This window comes from Prionailurus viverrinus, chromosome B2 (assembly GCF_022837055.1).
Source record: "Prionailurus viverrinus isolate Anna chromosome B2, UM_Priviv_1.0, whole genome shotgun sequence".
NCBI lineage: Eukaryota > Metazoa > Chordata > Mammalia > Carnivora > Felidae > Prionailurus > Prionailurus viverrinus.
Genome location: NC_062565.1, coordinates 29,817,600 through 29,836,392, shown reverse-complemented (window position 1 = coordinate 29,836,392; position 18,793 = coordinate 29,817,600). Strand labels below are relative to the sequence as shown.

The 18,793-nt window shown below is 42.6% G+C and overlaps 1 protein-coding gene across 3 annotated transcripts in view; it reads right to left on the bottom strand.

The window, feature by feature from the left end:
* The window catches only part of LOC125166132 (DLA class I histocompatibility antigen, A9/A9 alpha chain-like), a 47,881-nt gene that overhangs the window by 8,589 nt on the left and 20,499 nt on the right, over positions 1-18,793 (bottom strand). For all 3 annotated transcript variants that reach the window (XR_007152357.1, XR_007152358.1, XM_047859861.1), the window contains 2 exons: positions 17,488-17,534; positions 16,983-17,108 (listed from right to left, as the gene is read on the bottom strand). Coding sequence is in view for 1 of the 3 variants with exons in the window: in XM_047859861.1 (XP_047715817.1) it covers positions 17,491-17,534 (44 nt within the window). In the remaining 2 variants the exon portion in view is untranslated. Of the gene's footprint in view, positions 1-16,982; positions 17,109-17,487; positions 17,535-18,793 lie in introns of those variants that run through there.

Sequence of the window (18,793 nt, the reverse complement as noted above, 5' to 3'; positions counted from 1 at the left end):
TAAGCATCTGACTTTGGCTCAGGTAATGATCTCACCATTGGTGAGTTCAAGCCCCGCGTTGGGCTCTGTGCTGACAGCTCAGAGCCTGGAGCCAGCTTTAGATTCTGTGTCTCCCTCTCTCTCTGCCCCTCCCCTGCTCACACTCTGTCTGTCTGTCTCTCTCTCACAAGTAAATAAACATTAAAAAAAAAAGAGTGGGTTGTGTGTGTGTGTGTCAAGGGGAGGGGAGGGCAGGAATCACTACTTAATAAGCCCCACAGGAGAGGCTGAGGCACAGCCACGTGGGAATCCTGCTTTATGTGCTTGGTGCTCAGTGTGTGGTCTGAGAAACCAGCAGTAGCACCAACCTTATTATAAACCCAGTATCTCATGCTCTATTGCAGACTGTCTAGCTCTTCCTAAGTCCAGGAAATTCCAGTGCACACTGAAGGCTGGGTCTCCCTGGAGTGTGTGCCTTCTAGGTGCAGAAGCAGAACTGTTCAGTATGTGCATGTGCTCTGATCAGCTTGCTTAGCACTGAGAAGTCCAGGGTTTGGTCCTGTTCCTTTCTCTTCTATTGTCATCATCCCTTGGTGACCTCATCTATGCTGAAGGCTCTAAACATCATTTGTATGGTGTCACCTCCTACATCTATTTCTTCAACCTAGATATTTCTCCTGACCTACACTCTATATCCAGCTGCCAATTTCACTTTCATTTCTAATAAGTACCTCAGATTCCACATTCCTAAATTGGGTGCCTGTGATGCTGCTTCCCCAAATGTCCTACTCCCAGAGTCTTCCTGGTTTCCACGGAAGGCACCCCACATTTCTACTTGCAGTCTGAAGTATTGGATGCCCTCCTTCTCATACTCCAGAATTAATGCATTAGGAAATGCTGCAAGGTCCATCTTTAAATACATCCAGAACACAATCACTTCCTATTACTCTCCCTCCTCACACCCCAGAGCTCCAGCCGACATCCCCCTCCTGGACACTGCACTAGTTTCCCTCAGTTTCCCTACTGGTTTCTCGCCCTGCACCTCTCAATTCTGCACAGCAGCAAACAGATGCTTCGAAAGAGAAGTAGTACCAGGTGGACCATCTGTTCTAAACCATCTGGTGGCTCCACATGTCACGCAGAGAAATCTCAACCCTCTTCTAATATCCTAAGGTCTAGACATCTGACCGCATTTCACATGCTCTCTGCTCCAGCCACAGAGGCCTCTCACTCTTCCTTGAACAAGGACATGCTCCTGCCCTAGTGCATGTGCCTGGAGGTTCCCCTGCCTGGAAAGAACTCCCTGAGACATGCTCTTCAACAACTCCTTGTGTTCTGCACATCTCTCAGAGGTCACCTTCCCAGTGAGGCTCCCTCTGGTACTAAAGGAGCCACCTTCCCTGTCCCAGCACAGGTAACTATCTGGGCCAGCTTCCTTCAAAGCCCTTCCCAACTTCTAACACACACACACACACTTCCCTTATTTACTAGCACATATTCTGTCCCTTACTACCAGAACATATCCCCATGGGGCCGGAAAATTCTGCCTGTTTTTACATCACTGAAGTGTCCTAGATGCTACAACAGTGGTCCTGTATCTGATACTCAATTATCAGTTGGATAAACGATCAGCATAGAACACCTGTCCCTTCCAGATCAGTCTCAGGCCACATCTGTTCACGGCAGCCACCACTTTTCTCACCAGTGCTGGTCTCCCCCCTAAACCCCACCTCCTCCATCCCACACCATCCCTCCTGCACAGCACAGGACACAATGACAGTTCTCTTTCACAAAAGGTGTACCTAGGCCCAAGGGTCATATACTGAAGACAAATGTGAATGCAGATTAGACACTACTTTCTCCCTCTAGGAATTAGGTTTGCAAGCAGGACTAAGAGCTCTAGAACTAAAGGCAGGGGGGCAGCAGGTAAGCAGAGAAGACACAAACTAACTGAAATTTAATAAGGATGAGAAACTATCAGATCCTGTCTCTCACTCTGGAATCTGCTTTTTAAAAAAGATGGGGGGAAAGATGGAAAGAATGATCCAGAACCGCCCTAGAAGGAGGAGAAGAGATAGATGTATCTCAAAATTCATCTTGCAAATCCACAGAGACTCCTGTGTGCAGGGGCTCACTGGGCCTGTGGGTAAAATGAGAGGCCCAAGGACCCCTGAGACTGTCCCAGACTGGGGGACACCAGAGGAAATGGAAGCAGAAACTTACACAAGAACAAGAACAGGTCTAAGTCTCCATAGAAACATAGAAACAAAAAAACTGAAACAAGCAAAACTTGGAGGCTGAGTCCCCACCCAGACTTGAGCCTAGGCTGTCCTGGTCACAGGAAACTCTGGCTGTACAAGGTCCTGGACACAGGAGAGATCTGTGCCCTATGATTCACAGCCTGATGGGACAAGGGTTTGACTGAAGGGACCAGGACAAGGGAGCAACATTGATGAGGCAGCTGAGGAGAGACCTTATCAAAGCCCAGGATGCACTGAGCACCGACTGGGCACAGTCCTGTCCACGCTGGCTCCTCACAGCCTCTCATGTCCCCACCCCCAGAGGATGCACAAAGAACATGCAGACCCTGGAAGTTCTCAGAGTTTCTATTTATTTACTGTCTTAAACTTCAGGAGTCTTCTTTTTTAACTAACCAATCAACCCGCAAGGAAAGCACAGAAGAAAACAAATGTGCATCTAAAGTTTTATGTTCAAGGAGAGAGTAAGAGCCGCAGCTCCATGCGACACAAGGCACAGATAGGGACAGAAAGGCCCGTGCCCCCTTTGCGGGAACAGGACAGCACATGAGGGAAAAGGCAGGGCAGCGTGGGCAGTGTGGGGCAGGGGAACGACAGATCTGGGCTCCCGCCCTTTTGAGGGGACACAGAGAGCCAGGCCCTCCCCGGGGTTCTGGCACTTTGCCCTGACCCCTCTCCTCCTGCACAGTGGTGACTTTGTCATTCTGTCTTCCTGAGTCCTGACCCAGGGGCTGTCTGAGGAAACCAGGGAGAGACCCACAGGCTGGGCTCAGCCCCCTTTTCCTCCATAGTCTTTCACAGAATATTCACTGAACTGAATATTACCTCCCACCCGTCACCTCCTTCACTCTGGACTCTTCTAGAAGGAAACTCACCTCCAAGGCACTCAATAACAGAGAGCGAGCTAGCCCTGCTAACAGAGAGGGAGGGACAGGGGTTTTCTCTTTACACCTGGAGAAGCTCTGCCTGATGTACCAGCCAGAGATTCCCATTGAGGCCAATTTCCTTCTTGTTGATTAACTCTACTGGTCGCACAATGTTGGTAACCCCAGAACATCAGGAATCTAATCTGTTAAAGTGAGTTTGGCCCCTGCCGACAGAAAAGTGACCATCCAGCACAGCAGTCAGACTCACAAAGCTCCTATGTTTTCCCAAACAATATATCAGTGACTCCTGTGTTTTAACATGAGTTTCATTCCATAGCCCCAAGATTCACTGTGTGAGCCCTGGACATTTCCTCAGTCCATGGATGCACAATTGTTATGTATATTTCCGCTGGAAGAGTGGACAAGCTTTAATCGCCTCCAAGTTGCAAGTGTTCAGTGCAGTCAAACGACCTTCACCAGCATCCATGCATTTCCTGTGTTTGAACTAATACCTAAGTTATGTGCGTATTATTGGGGCACTTGGTATTATTTTCTTTACCCTGATTATCATAAGGAGGCAATGGGTTTGCAGGCAGCCCCAGAGTATAGTAAATAGTAGATGCAAAGAATACCTTGCTATGCCCTGTAGATACTTATTAAAAATCTGTAAAACAACATATTTACATCTGAGAATTCCAATGCTTAGAATTCCTTACCTCTCCTTTTTCTCACCCTGTGTCTGCAGCCCATCCCTCCATCTCTCTCATGACTCAGGCCCTCTCCTCCCCTTAGTCTCCACCACCCTCTCCCTGCTGGATTGTGGCCCTGGTGCCCCGCATCACCTGCTACTGGGACTCTTCTTCCCACAGGGTCAGTGATCCTGCTAATGTGAGTCAGGTCACGTCATGTGTTCACTGAAAATGCTGCAGTGGCTCCGTCTCACTCTTGGGAAGCCTCTAGAATGCAAGGCTCATGAGCACAGGGGCTTTGAGCTTATTTGGTGACACCTGTATCCCCAGGATAGAAAGCCAAGTAGGCTCTAAATTAATTGTTGTTGAATGCATGAATGAAATATGACTGTATTAGAACTTCACTGCATCACATAAAAACCACTAAATGGTATACACCGAAAAGTCAGGAAAGGTTTGGTTTCATGCAACTAGTGTGCATGGTAGTTCACATTCATTTCAGTGGAAAAAGTGCAATGTGATTTGCTGCATAGTGAGCCTGTATACTCATTTTCTATTACTGCAGAGCTAATTACCACCACTTAGTGGCTCTAAAGGACACTCATTAATTTTTTAAACATTTATTTATTTTGAGAGGGTGGGAGGGGCAGAGAGAGGGGGAGAGAAAATCCCAAGCAGGCTCTGCACTATGAATGCAGAGCCTAAAGAGGGGCTCGAACTCACAAGCTGTTGAGATTATGACCTGACCTGAAATCAAGAGTCAGACGCTTAACTGACTGAGCCACCCAGGTGCCCCAACACACATTCATTTCCCTACAGTTTTTTAGTCAGAAATCTAGACATGATGTAGATGGCTTCTCTGTTCATGATTTCACAAAGCTGTGTTGTCATCTTTCGGTGGATTGCTCCTTCAAGTTCATACAGAGCTGGTGGCAGAATTCTGTTCCTTACAGTTATAAGGCTGAAGTCCCCATTTCCTTGCCAGCTGGAATGGTCCCTAGTGCCCACAAGGATTGTTGGCCATTGTGCCTCTCCATTTTCAGTGCCAACAATAGGGAACCCATTCACCTTGAATCCCTCTCACACTTCGAATCCTTTTGCTCAGGAAGAACCAAGTCCTTTTAAAAACTCACCTGATTAGGGCCGTCCAACCCAAGATAATCTCCCTTACTTAAGGTCAACTGATACGAGACCTTGCTTGTATCTTCAAGGTCCCTGCCCAGCAGCACCTACATTAGTGTTTGATTGAACAGCTGAGGGAAAGCTGAGTAACCAGGAGCTACTTATTGGAGGTTCTTCATGCAATATGCCTGTCATGGCACTCCTTCTACTGGTATGTATCTCTTCAGGGCCCTATCATCCCCAGTGATATTAGGCAGCCAATTCTCAGACAACCTTTCCTGCTGTGATCCCTGCCCAGTAGAGGAAAATACCCACAAATGTATGTGTGCAATCCCCAGGGGAGGATGGGTGTTAAATGAAGCGTGTGTGTTCACTCTTAACATTTGTGGCACAGGATGCACTCACACCAGGTGTCAGCTGGGTCATATGCCTTCGGAGAGAGAGTTCTGGGGACCAGCTTGTGCCTCCGCCACAAGGACCCCTTTTATATTTTCTGGCAGGAGTTTTAGGGAAGTTGTCATCTTAGTCCTATAACCCAGTGTGCACATCTACACTGTAGACTACCATATAGACATTGAGATGCTATTTCCAAATCAGAAATGATTTTTTGTTTCACTAAGTTTTGAAACATTTAGAAATAAGGAGCCCAAAGAAGTGTTTCAACTTCTTGGTTTTCCCTGTTTCACCACCAAGGGGCTGGAGGAGGAGGCGCACAGGGACACAGACACCTCAGCAATGGCACCGGCTCCTGAGCTCTCCTCTCCTGCAATCCCGCCTCACCCCTAAACCTGACCCCTGTGGAGTCCAGGGCTGCTCAGAAACCTCATCCTGTCCCCACTGATGCCCAGGCTTCTGCTCAGACACCTCCATCTGGCTTACAGACCAGACCCCACTCAGGCTTCTCAGTCAGAATCCACCTGAGAGCAGAGCAGTGGGGGATGTCCCCTTACCTTTCACCCCACGTGTGGCCACAGGACTAAGGAGAGAAGACCCAGCTGCCTTTCTCCTCCTCAGCCAGGCCCTCCCTAGGGTCTCCTTCAGCTCCAGCACCTGGACAGGTCCCCGGACAGGAGGGTCACCCTCATCCCAGATGATGTTCAGCATGTGAGGTTCTTGTAAAAGTCACACTGATAAAACCTGTGTCCACCCATAGACAAATGGCTAAGGAAGATGTGTGGTATATACACACATATACAAATACACAAGATAGACTATTATGCAGCCACAAAAAGGATGAGATCTTGCCACTTGTGACAACATGGATGGACACACAGGGCAGTGTGTCTGATACGTGAAAGAAATCAGACTGAGAAAGACAAGGACCATATGATTCCACTCATACGTGGAATCTAAAAACCAAAACAAAGAAACAAACAGCAGAATGAGACCTATAAATACAAAGAAGTAACTGATGATAAATACAGAGGGAAGGGGGTTGGAGGATGGGCACCAGGGTGAGGGAGTGGGAGACACAGGCTCCAGTTCTGGAGGGAACAGGTCATAGGAATAAAAGGCACAGAACAGGGAATATCATTATTTATACTGTAACATCATTATGTGGTGACAGATGGTAGGTACACTGTGCTGAGCAGGGCATGGTATAGACACAAAGTGAGTCACTGTGTTGTACACCTGAAACTAATGTAATCTTGTGTCAACTATATTCAAATTGAAAATTTTTTTCAAAGAAATTAATTAGAAAGAATAAACTGTAAAAATACCAATTTTCTTAATAGGTGATGGATATTGTGGTAGTTTTTATATTCTTTGAAAAATTTCCCTCAATTGGATAATTTTTTCTAAAGTATATATATATATATATATATATAATTTTTTAAAACATTTTTATTTATTATTGAGAGACAGAGAGACACAGAGCAAGAGCAGGGAAGGGGTAGAGACAGGGGGAGACAGAATCAGAAGCAGGCTCCAGGCTCTGAGCTGTCAGCACAGAGCCCGATGTGGGGCTCGAACTCACCAACTGTGAGATCATGACCCGAGCCAAAGTCGGTCACTTAACCAACTGAGCCACCCAGGCACCCCTCTAAAGTATATTTTTTAAGTTTGTTTATTCACTTTGAGAGAGAAGGAGAGAGTGAGCATGAGTGGTGGAGGGTCAGAGAGAGAGAGAGAGGGAGAGAGAATCCCAAGCAGGCTCCTCACTGTGTGGTGGAGACCAATTTATGCCTTTAACCCACCAGCAGTGACATCATGACCTGAGCCTTAACCAAGAGTCAGACTGAGACACCCAGGTGCTCCTTAATTGACAATTTTTAAAAAGTACACATTTTGTGAAGTAAAATAGTTTAACAATTAAATCCAACAAGTAATGAGTGGGGGGAAAGCCACACTGAAATAACAAGTGCACAGGAGAAAACTGGAAAACCTACTTGAAATGGAGAAATTCGTAGGAACAGACAACCTACAAAGACTTAATCATGAACAAACAGCCAACCTGACAAGACCCATAACTAATAAGAAGGTCGAATCACTGTCAAAACAGAAAGACATATCCTGGATCAGATGGCTTCACTGGAAAATTCTGCCAGCCATTGGAGGAAGAATAAACACCAGTCTCCTCAAAGTCTTCCAGAATTGACAGGGAGAGAACACTTCCTGACTCGTCTATGTTGCCAGCATTACCAAGATTCCCCAGAGCAGACAAAGACACTACAAGAACAGGAAACCAGCTTCACTGCCCTTGGACCCAGGCTCCACAGCACAGTACACGAGCCCCAAGCCTTTAACAGAAACCAACCTTGAATTGTGTTCTAAAATCACCTGACCCTGGGTGCCTGGGTGCCTCAGGCAGTTAAGGGCCTGACTTTGGCTCAGGTCATGATCTCGTAGTTTGTGGGTTCAAGCCCCGTGTTGGGCTCCCTGCTGACAGCTTGGAGCCTGGAGCCTGCTTTGGATTCTGTATATCCCTCTCTCTATGCCCCTCCCTCACTCACACTCTGTCTCTCTCTCAAAAATGAATAAACATTAAAAAAGTAAAATATGGGAGGAGCAAAGATAGCAGAACAGCATGGAAGTTTTTTTTGTGTCTTGCATCCATGAAATACAGCCAGACCAACACTACACCACCCTATACACCTAGAAAACTAATTGTATGATTAACACAACAATCTGCACATTCTGAACCACAGACTTCAGCAGGTACATGGTGCAGAGAAGTGAATTTGGGGAGCGAGGAGACACTGAGGGTGGGGAACTGCTTTTGCGGGCAGAAAGAGGATGAGAGGATGGAGACTGGGGAGTGGGGAGAATACAGGAAAAGCACCCATCCCCAAAAACAGCTGTAGACAAAGTGGAAAATTGGAAACAGACACAGGGACTAAACTAAAAAGGGAGAAAGGAGAAAGGAGAGGGCTTAAATTCCATTCAGACTGTAAACAAGGGGAGCGCAAAGGCTGCAACTCCGCAGCTCGATACCTGGTGATGCTCTGGTGGGAAGGGCAAATCCCCAGGAGCAGAGTGGGGTTTGGGAGGTTCTCAGGCTGCACGGGGAAAAGCGGTTCCACTGCTGGAATGACATTTGGTAGAGACTATTGAAGCCACCTGGTCCCAACAGACCTCAGAGAATGGCCACATTCACTGGTGCTGGAACAAGGTCATTAAGGGTGAAGCCTGGTGCCAGATGTGTGTTGTGATTTTCCATAATCCCTGAAACGCTGCTGCTACACTATCCTGCGAACTTTTCCTGGGGCGGGCTGGCATCTGGCCGTAGTCTCAGGGCACTGGCAGCAGCAGGGTCCAGCAAGCATTCCTGGGTGCAGCTGACATTCGGCCATTGATCATTCAGCCACTGTTCAGTGAGACCCTCCCACAGAGGGGTGGAACGGGTCAAAGCCGCAGTCCTTCGGAAATAAGGGGCCAAGGAAAACAGCCACATCTGAGACAAAACTTGGGAGAGAGGTACTGCCCGGGGCCTCGTCACGGAGAGTGAAAAAGTGGGGAGTGGACGAAAGCTGAAGAAGGAGGATGGGTGCATGATTGCTGATTCGGGAGAACAGGGTGGGTAGCTGGGTGGCGCCATATTCATGACTCCCATGCATGGGAATGGGCATGTGCACGTAGGAGCACCACAACAATCCACCCCAGTAGGCTAAAAGCGCCATCTAGTGGAGACCAGAGCCATTACACTGAGCCCCGCCCAACTGGGCAACTTCGCTCTCAAGAACACAAGTCTCACCACCTGCTTAGTTTATGGAGTATGAAGCACTACATAGACTGACTTCCAGGGGAAAATGAAGTAATTTCGGTCCTATTTCAATCTGTTAGCAGGTTCATCTATTCAATTTTCTTTCTTTCTTTCTTTCTTTCTTTCTTTCTTTTTTCTTTTTTCTTTTTCTCTTTACATGTCTTTTCTTTTTCTTGAATACAGAAATAGAAAAATTTCACTTTTATTTTCAATTTTTATTAAAAATATTTTTCTTTAATTTTTATTACTATATTTTTTACTTTTATGTAAATTTCTTCAAATTCTATTTTTTTTTTTAATTTTTTTTAAACTTTTTTTTTTTCAACATTTTTATTTATTTTTGGGACAGAGAGAGACAGAGCATGAACGGGGGAGGGGCAGAGAGAGAGGGAGACACAGAATCGGAAACAGGCTCCAGGCTCCGAGCCATCAGCCCAGAGCCCGACGCGGGGCTCGAACTCCCGGACCGCGAGATCGTGACCTGGCTGAAGTCGGACGCTTAACCGACTGCGCCACCCAGGCGCCCCTCTTCAAATTCTATTTTAATTCCATCATTTTATTTTATTCAACTTCAGTGTATTCACCTTTTCAAATTTTCAAACAAATTCCTTTTTATTTTATTTAGTTTCTTTATTTTTATTTTTTTCGCTTTTTCGTTTCTTTTCTTTTTCTTTTTTTTTATTTTTTTTTTTTAATTTAAAAAAAAAATTTTTTTTTTCAATGTTTATTTATTTTTGGGACAGAGAGAGACAGAGCATGAACGGGGGAGGGGCAGAGAGAGAGGGAGACACAGAATCGGAAACAGGCTCCAGGCTCTGAGTCATCAGCCCAGAGCCCGACGCGGGGCTTGAACTCACGGACCGCGAGATCATGACCTGGCTGAAGTCGGACGCTTAACCGACTGTGCCACCCAGGCGCCCCTCTTTTCTTTTTCTTGAATGCAGAAAGAGAAAAATGTCAGGTAAGGTAATTCAAGGTAAACTTCAATTTCTATTAAAAATATTTTTATTCAACTTTTATTACTATATTTTTTACTTTTATGTAAACGTTTTCAAATTCTATTTTACTTCCATCATTTTATTTTAGTCTACTACAGCATATTCACTTTTTCAAATTTTCAAACTATTTCCTTCTTTTCTTTCTTTTTGATTTTATCTTTTTTCTCTTTTTCATTTCCTTTCTTTTTTCTTGAATACAGAAAAAGGAAAACTCATATTTATTTTTAGTTTTTATTAAAAATATTTTTCTTTTTTTCTACTATATTCTTTACTTTTATGTATATTTTTTCAAATTCTATTTTACCCCCATCATCTCATTTTAGTCTATCTCAGTGTATTCATTTTTTCAAATTCTCAAATGATTTCCTCCCCCCCCTTTATTTCTCTAATCTGTCAAACCACTTTCTACACCCAACCAAAACACACCTAGGATCTAGCATCATCTATTTGATTTTTGTGTGGGTGTGTTTTTAATTTTTAATTCTAATGTTTTTTTAATTTTAATATTTTTATTTTCAATTTTTATACATCATTAATTCCTTTCTCCCTTCAAAATGACAAAATGAAGGAAGTCATCTGAAAGAAAGAGCATGAAGAAATCACATCCAGGGATTTAACCAACACACATACAAGCAAGATGTCTGAACCAGAATTTAGAATCACGATAATAAGAATACTAGTGGGAGTCAAAAATAGGTTAGAATCTCTTCTACAGAGATAAAAGAAGTAAAAAAATAGCCAGAATGAAATTAAAAATGCTGTAACTGAGCTGCAATCACAGATGGATGCAGAGGCAGCAAGGATGGACGAGGCAGAACAGAGAATCAGCGATATAGAGGACAAACTTATAGAGAATAATGAAGCAGAAAAAAAGAGGGAGGTGAAGGCAAAAGAGCACGATTTAAGAATTAGAGAAATCAGTGACTCATTAAAAAGGAACAACATCAGAATCATAGGGGTCCCAGAAGGGGAAGAGAGAGAAATAGGGGTAGAAGGGTTATGTGAGCAAATCATAGTGGAAAACTTTCCTAACCTGGGGAAAAACACAGACATCAAAATCCAGGAAGCACAGACAACCCCCATTAGATTCAATAAAAACCGACCATCAACAAGGCACATCATAGTCAAATTCACAAAATACTCAGGCAAGGAGAGACTCATGAAAGCAGCAAGGGAAAAAAGTCCCTAACCTACAAGGGAAGACAGATCATGTTTGCAGCAGCCCTATCCACAGAAACTTGGCAGGCCAGAAAGGAGTGGTGGGATATATTCAGTGTGCTGAATGAGAAAAATATGCAGCCAAGAATTCTTTATCCGGCAAGGCTGCCATTCAAAATAGAAGGAGAGATAAAAAGTTTTCCAGACAAACAAAAATTAAAGGAGTTTGTGACCACTAATCCAGCCCTGCAAGAAATTTTAAGGGAGACTCACTGAGGGGAGAAAAGATGAAAAACAAACAAATATATATATGTATATATATGTATATACATGTATATATATGTATATATGTATATATATATATATATATATATATATATACATACATATATATATATACCCAAACCAGCAAAGACCAGAAAGGACCAGAGAACACCACCAAAAATTCCAACTCTACAAGCATCATAATGGCAATAGATTCATATCTTTTAGGACTCATTCTAAACATCAATGGACTCAATGCTCCAATCAAAAGACATAGGGGACCAGAATGGATAAGAAAATAAGATCCATCTATATGCTGTTTACAAGAGACCCACTTTAGACCTAGGGACACCTTCAGGTTGAAAACAAGGGGATGGAGAACCATGTATCATGCTAATGGTCAACAAAAGAAAGCCAGAGTAGCCATACTTCTATCAGACAATCTAGACTTTAAAATAAAGACTGTATCAAGAGATGCAGAAGGGCATTATATCATAATCAAGGGGTCTATCCACCAAGAACCCCTATCAATTGTAAACATTTATGCGCCAAATGTGGCAGCACCACAATATATAAATCAATTAATCACAAACATCTTTATGTTTCTTTAAACTTTCTTTAAACTCATCAATAGTGATACCATAATAGTAGGAGACTTCAACAGCCCACTCACAGCAACAGACAGATCATCTAATCAAAAAATCAATAAGGAAACAATGGCTTTGAAGGACACACTGGACCAGATGGACTTAACAGATATATTCAGAACATTTCATCCTAAAGCAGCAGAATATACATTCTTCTCCAGCGCACATGGAACATTCTCCAGAATACACCATATACTGGGACACAAATCAGCCCTATGTAAGTACAAAAAGATCAAGATCATACCGTGCATATTTTCAGACCACAACACTATGAAACTGGAAATCAACCACAAGAAAAAATTTGGAAAGGTAACAAATACTTGGAGACTGAAGAATATCCTACTGAAGAATGAATAGGCTAACCAAGCAGTTAAAGAGGAAATTAAAAAGTATATGGAAGTCAATAAGAATGATAACATCACAACCCAAAAATCTGGGATGCAGCAAAGGTGGTCCTAAGAGGAAAGTATATAGCAATCCAGGCCTTCCTAAAGAAGGAAGAAGGATCTCAGATACACAACATAACCTTACACCTTAAGGAGCTGGAAAAAGAACAGCAAATAAAACTCCAAACCAGAAGAAGACAGGAAATAATAAAGATTAGAGCAGAAATTAATGCTATTTAAACCAAAAAAACACAAAAAACAAAAAACAAACAAAAAAAAAACAACCAAACAAGCAAACAGTAGAACAGATCAATGAAACCAGAAAGTGGTTCTTTGAAAGAATTAACAAAAGAGATAAACCACTAGCCAGACTGATCAAGAAGAAAAAGGAAAGGACCCAAATAAATACAATCATGAATGAAAGAGGAGAGATCACAGTCAACACAACAGAAATAAAAACAATAATAAGAGAATATTATGAGAAATTATATGCCATTAAAATGAGTAATCTGGAAGAACTGGACAAATTCCTAGAAACATATACACTACCAAACCTGAAACAGGAAGAAATAGAAAATTTGAACAGAGCCATAACCCGTAAGGAAATTGAATTAGTAATCAAAAATCTGCCCCAAAAATGAGTCTTGGGCCAGATGGCTTTCCAGGGGAAATCTACCAAACATTTAAGGAAGAGTTAACAGCTATTCTCTTGAAACTGTTCCAAAAAACAGAAATGGAAGGGAAACTTCCAAACTCTTTCTATGAAGCCAGAATTACATTGATTCCAAAACCAGACAGAGAACCCACTAAAAAGGAGAACTATAGACCAATTTCCCTGATGAACATGGATGCAAAAAAAATCCTCAACAAGATATTAGCCAATCGACTCCAACAATACATTAAAAAAATTATTCACCACGACCAAGCGGGATTCATACCTAGGATGCAGGGCTGGTTCAATATCTGCAAAAGAAAGGACAAGAAGCATATGATCCTCTCAATAGAAGCAGAGAAAGCATTTGACAAAATACAACATCCTTTCATGATAAAAACCCACAAGAAAGTAGGGGTAGAAGGAGCATACCTTGAGATCATAAAAGCCATATATGAATGATCCAATGCTAATATCATTCTCAATAGGGAAAAACTGAGAGCTTTCCCCCTAAGGTCAGGAACAAGACAGGGATGTCCACTCTCACCACTGTTATTCAATGTAGTATTGGAAGTCTTACCTCTGCAATCAGACAACACAAAGAAATAAAAGGCATCCAAATCGGCCAGGAGGAGGTCAAACTTTCACTCTTCGCAGATGACATGATACTCTATACGGAAAACCCAAAAGATTCCACCAAAAAACTGCTAGAACTGATCCATGAATTCAGCAAAGTTGAAGGATATAAAATCAACGCACAGGGGCGCCTGGGTGGCTTGGTTGGTTATGCGTCCGACTTCAGCCCAGGTCATGATCTCACGGTCCGTGAGTTCAAGCCCCGCGTCGGGCTCTGTGCTGACAGCTCAGAGCCTGGAGCCTGTTTCAGATTCTGTGTCTCCCTCTTTCTCTGCCCCTCCCCTGTTCATGCTCTGTCTCTCTCTGTCTCAAAAAATAAATAAACGTTAAAAAAATTTTTTTAAAAAATCAACGCACAGAAATAGGTTGCATTCCTATACACCAACAATGAAGTGGCAGAAAGAGAAATCAAGGAATTGATTCCATTTACAGTCACACAAAAAGCTATAAAATACCTAGGAATAAATCTAACCAAAGAGGTGAAAACTCTATACACTGAAAACTATAGAAAGCTTATGAAAGAAATTGAAGAAAACACACACAAAAAAAGGAAAAAGATTGCAGTTCCTGGATAGGAAGAACAAATATTGTTAAAATGTCGATACTACCCAAAGCAATCTACATATTCAATGCAATCCCTATCAAAGTAACACCAGCATTCTTCACAGAGCTAGAATAAATAATACTAAAATTTGTATGGAACCAGAAAAGACCCTGAATAGCCAAAGTGATCTTGAAAAAGAAAACCAAAGCAGGAGGCATCACTAACCCAGACTTCAAGCTATACTACAAAGCTGTAATCATCAAGACATTATGGTACTGGCACAAGAACAGACACTCAGATCAATGGAACAAAATAGGGACCCCAGAAATGGACCCACAAATGGATGGGCAACTAATCTTTGACAAAGCAGAAAAGAATATCCAATGGAATAAAGACAGTCTCTTCAGCAAGTGGTGCTGGGAAAACTGGACAGCGCCATGCAGAAGAATGAACCTGGACCACTTTCTTACACCATACATAAAAGTCAACTCAAAATGGATGAAAGACCTCAATGTAAGACAGGAAGCCATCAAAATCCTCAAGGAGAAAGCAGGAAAAAACCTCTTTGATCTTGGCCGCAGCAACTTCTTACTCAACACGTCTCTGGAGACAGGGGAAACAAAAACAAAAATGAACTACTGGGACCTCATCAAAATAAAAAGCTTCCGCACAGCAAAGGAAACAATCAGCAAAACTAAAAGGCAACCGACGGATTTGGAGAAGATATTTGCAAACAACATATCAGATAAAGGGTTAGTATCCAAAATCTATAAATAACTGATCAAACCCAACACCCAAAAAACAAATAATCCAGGGAAGAAATGGGCAAAAGACATGAACAGACACTTCTCCAAAGAAGACATCCAGATGGCCAACCAACACATGAAAAAATGCTCAACTCACTCATCATCAGGGATATACAAATCAAAACCACCATGAGATACCACCTTTAACCTGTCAGAATGGCTCACATTAATAACTCAGGCAACAACAGATCTTGGCGAGGATGTGGGGAAAGAGGATCTCTTTTGTATTGTTGGTGGCAATGCAAGTTGGTGCAGCCACTCTGGAAAACAGTATGGAGGTTCCTCACAAAACTAAAAATAGAACTACCCTACAACCCAGCAATTGCACTACTAGGCATTTATCCACAGGATACAGGTGTGCTGTTTCAAAGGGACACATGCACCCCCGTGTTTATAGCAGCACTATCAACACTAGCCAAAGTATGGAAAGAGCCCAAATGTCCATCGATGGATGAATGGATAAAGAAGATGTGGTATATATATACAATGGAGTATTACTCGGCAATCAAAAAGAATGACATCTTGCCATTTGCAACGACCTGGATGGAACTGGAGGGTATTATACTAAGTGAAATTAGTCAGTCATAGAAAGACAAATAGCATATGACTTCACTCATATGAGGACTTTAAGATACAAAGTAGATGAACATAAGGCAAGGGAAACAAAAATAATATAAAAACAGGGAGGGGGACAAAATAGAACAGACACATAAATATGGAGAACAAATTGAGGGTTACTGCAGGGGTTGCGGGAGGGGGAAGGGCCAAATGGGTAACAGGCACTAAGGAATCTACTCTGGAAATCATTGCTGCACTATATGCTAACTAATTTGGATGTAAATTTTAAAAAATAAAAAAATAATAAAATAAATAAATAAACTAAAATAACCTGACCCCAAACTCACTCACTTACAGATACCACTGATGCATGCATGTTTCATGTTGATGTTGTATGAAACAATTCTAACAAATCAGGAGTTAGGGGTTTGGGAGTGATGGTGACACAAAAGAGGAATCCATAGGGTGGGGATTGGGGATTATCAGGAGCAGGTGGCAGCAGTGCCTCCTTCACCCCCATGCCTGCTGTCATCTCCTGAAGAGGGACTGTCACCTTCCAAAACAATGGGTGAGTTCCCTCACATGGCTGCAACTGCAGAGAACAGATGCACAGTTACAATAAAGCATGGAAAGGCTACATGAGATTAGCAGCAACACAGACACCTATACATGCAGGTGTGTGTAGGGTGTGGGGTCAGAGGAGAGACTGGGCTGCAGAAAGAGAAATAATTGGATGAGGGAGGAAAAGGACCCCACATAGAAATAAACAAAACATCCCAACATGGCATCAAGACATAAGCTGCTCAGGCACCCATTAGGCATCAGACACCCGTTGCCTGCACTACATGGTTCAAAACAAAGACACGAAAGAACAAGGAGACTCTGAAGATTTGGAGGAGCCAGTTTCATGAGATCAATACTCACTGGAGGAGGAAATGGCCATCTCATCAGGCAGCTCACTTCTACTGACCTCAATGTGACCCTGCACCTCACTGAGAACCTTGGCATCTTTTCAACTGACACAAACATGATGGCCAAACCTGTGTGACCAAACTGGCCTGCTCAGGTCTCATGGAAGGAGATAGATAGTAGCACTGGGAAAACCCCAAAGTAGGAAGACACCCAAAAGAAGGGAGGAGCATGTAAGTTATGAAGACATAGGAAATCAGGGGGTGGGAGGGGACACTGGGATGTCCATGTGGGTGTGCAGTTTACCAGATGCAGGTAGGAGTGGGAATCTCCAGGCAGGTGGTAGTTGATGGCAGTGTTCACCCACTCAATGTCCATGGTGGCCACAAGAAGTTGTCATCGAAGATCTTTAACTACTGATACCAGGAAAGCCTTTGGCAGAAAGAACATTAGAAAATTGTTCACAGTCCTTTCTCTCAGTGGTCTCATTTTCTCCCCAAACACAAGACATCTTTCCATCTCTGACTCACATCTCCACCCAGGGCATCCCACAATGGATGGCAATAGCTGGCAAGTTCTGCTCCACCAGGGGCTGGGCCAGGGCAATGCAATGCTGCACAAACTTCACAAAGATCTCGGCCCACGTGTAGAGTGTAGGGAGATGTGGGCCCACTGGTATGTGTGTGGAGAGGAGAGAGACAATGTGCCAGAGTGGGAGATTTCAGGAAGTACACCCTTTAAATGAATCCCACTAATTCCCTCTTATTCCCCCCTACATGATTCCTTCTTTTTCGCTCTCAGTATAACTTACTTTTCACTTCTCTCCTCTGGTTCTGATTTTCCTGAGCAGATTGGCCTCTGAGAAGATACACAGAACATTAACCAAATTTGGCAGACATGTTAGGATACAGGAATGTGGTTACTCTATGAAAAAGGACTAAATCCTGGAACTAGGGTCTGGAACAAACAATATTCCTGCTTATGAAACATTAAACCTAAGACCTACCCTAATTTTGGGAGTAGTTTTCGTGTGAAAACGTTACCTGATCGGTAAGCTGAGAGAATGCCTCTCCTCAGGGAGTGATACAAGAAGAAATAAACACATTTAAGAACCCTAACTGGGCCAATGAAGATTAGGATTTTTAAGAATTTAAAAGCCTTCCAGGTTTTATATATGACGTTTGCTTTACTTATGGGGATTTTAATTTATTGAATATCTGACCATCCTAGCATGGAACACCATAGCAGTCCCCAACTCTCTCGTGCTCAGCCCCTTGGTATCCATCAGAAACATCACCAATTTGTCCAAAAAACGCCTTTATACTCAATCCTCATTATACACAGATTCTGTATTTACAAATTTATCTATTTGCTAAAAATTCTTTTAACCCCAAAATCAATACTTATGGCACTTTACCATCATTCAGGAACACGCCCAGAGCAGCAAAATATTTAGTCACCTAACATGCATGTTCCCAGCTGAAGTCAAAATTTTTTGTGTAACTTGAAAAAGTCCTTCTCAGACATAAAAGTTGCAAAGACACCCTCGATGTCAGAACACAAAAATTATGGCCTTACTTTGTCTAAAGAAACACATACTAATTAGCTGGAACAATCAGCACAAAATTGTTATGTGATGAAAAAAGAGACGAGTGTACAATAAGAAGTTTAGAAATAACCCCAAGTGGATACTTGATTGTTGATAGAGGTAGGACTTTAGGAAAGAGGAAAAAGATGGAGTTTTCAATGAAAAGTCAGTCAACTGTTAGCTATTCAGGAAGGAAAAAACATTTAACCTTTCCTTCACACCATACACATAAAGAAATCGATTAAAATCCATAAAATTTCAGAAAGGATTACAGAAAAGTACCTTTATGAGTATAATTAAGGAAAAATTTGTTAAACAGAACTGAGAAGACATTTCTAATAGAGAAAATTCCTATATGTTATTAGGTAAAAGTAATAACTACTGTTCATCGAAAGTCATGATTACAAAAGTGAAAATAGAAGCCATATATTAGGAGAAATTGTTTGCCACACATGTTAGCAACCAAGCGCTAGCCCGCGAAATACGTAAACACTGCTCAGATCAGTGAGCATAAGACAGACTACTTAGT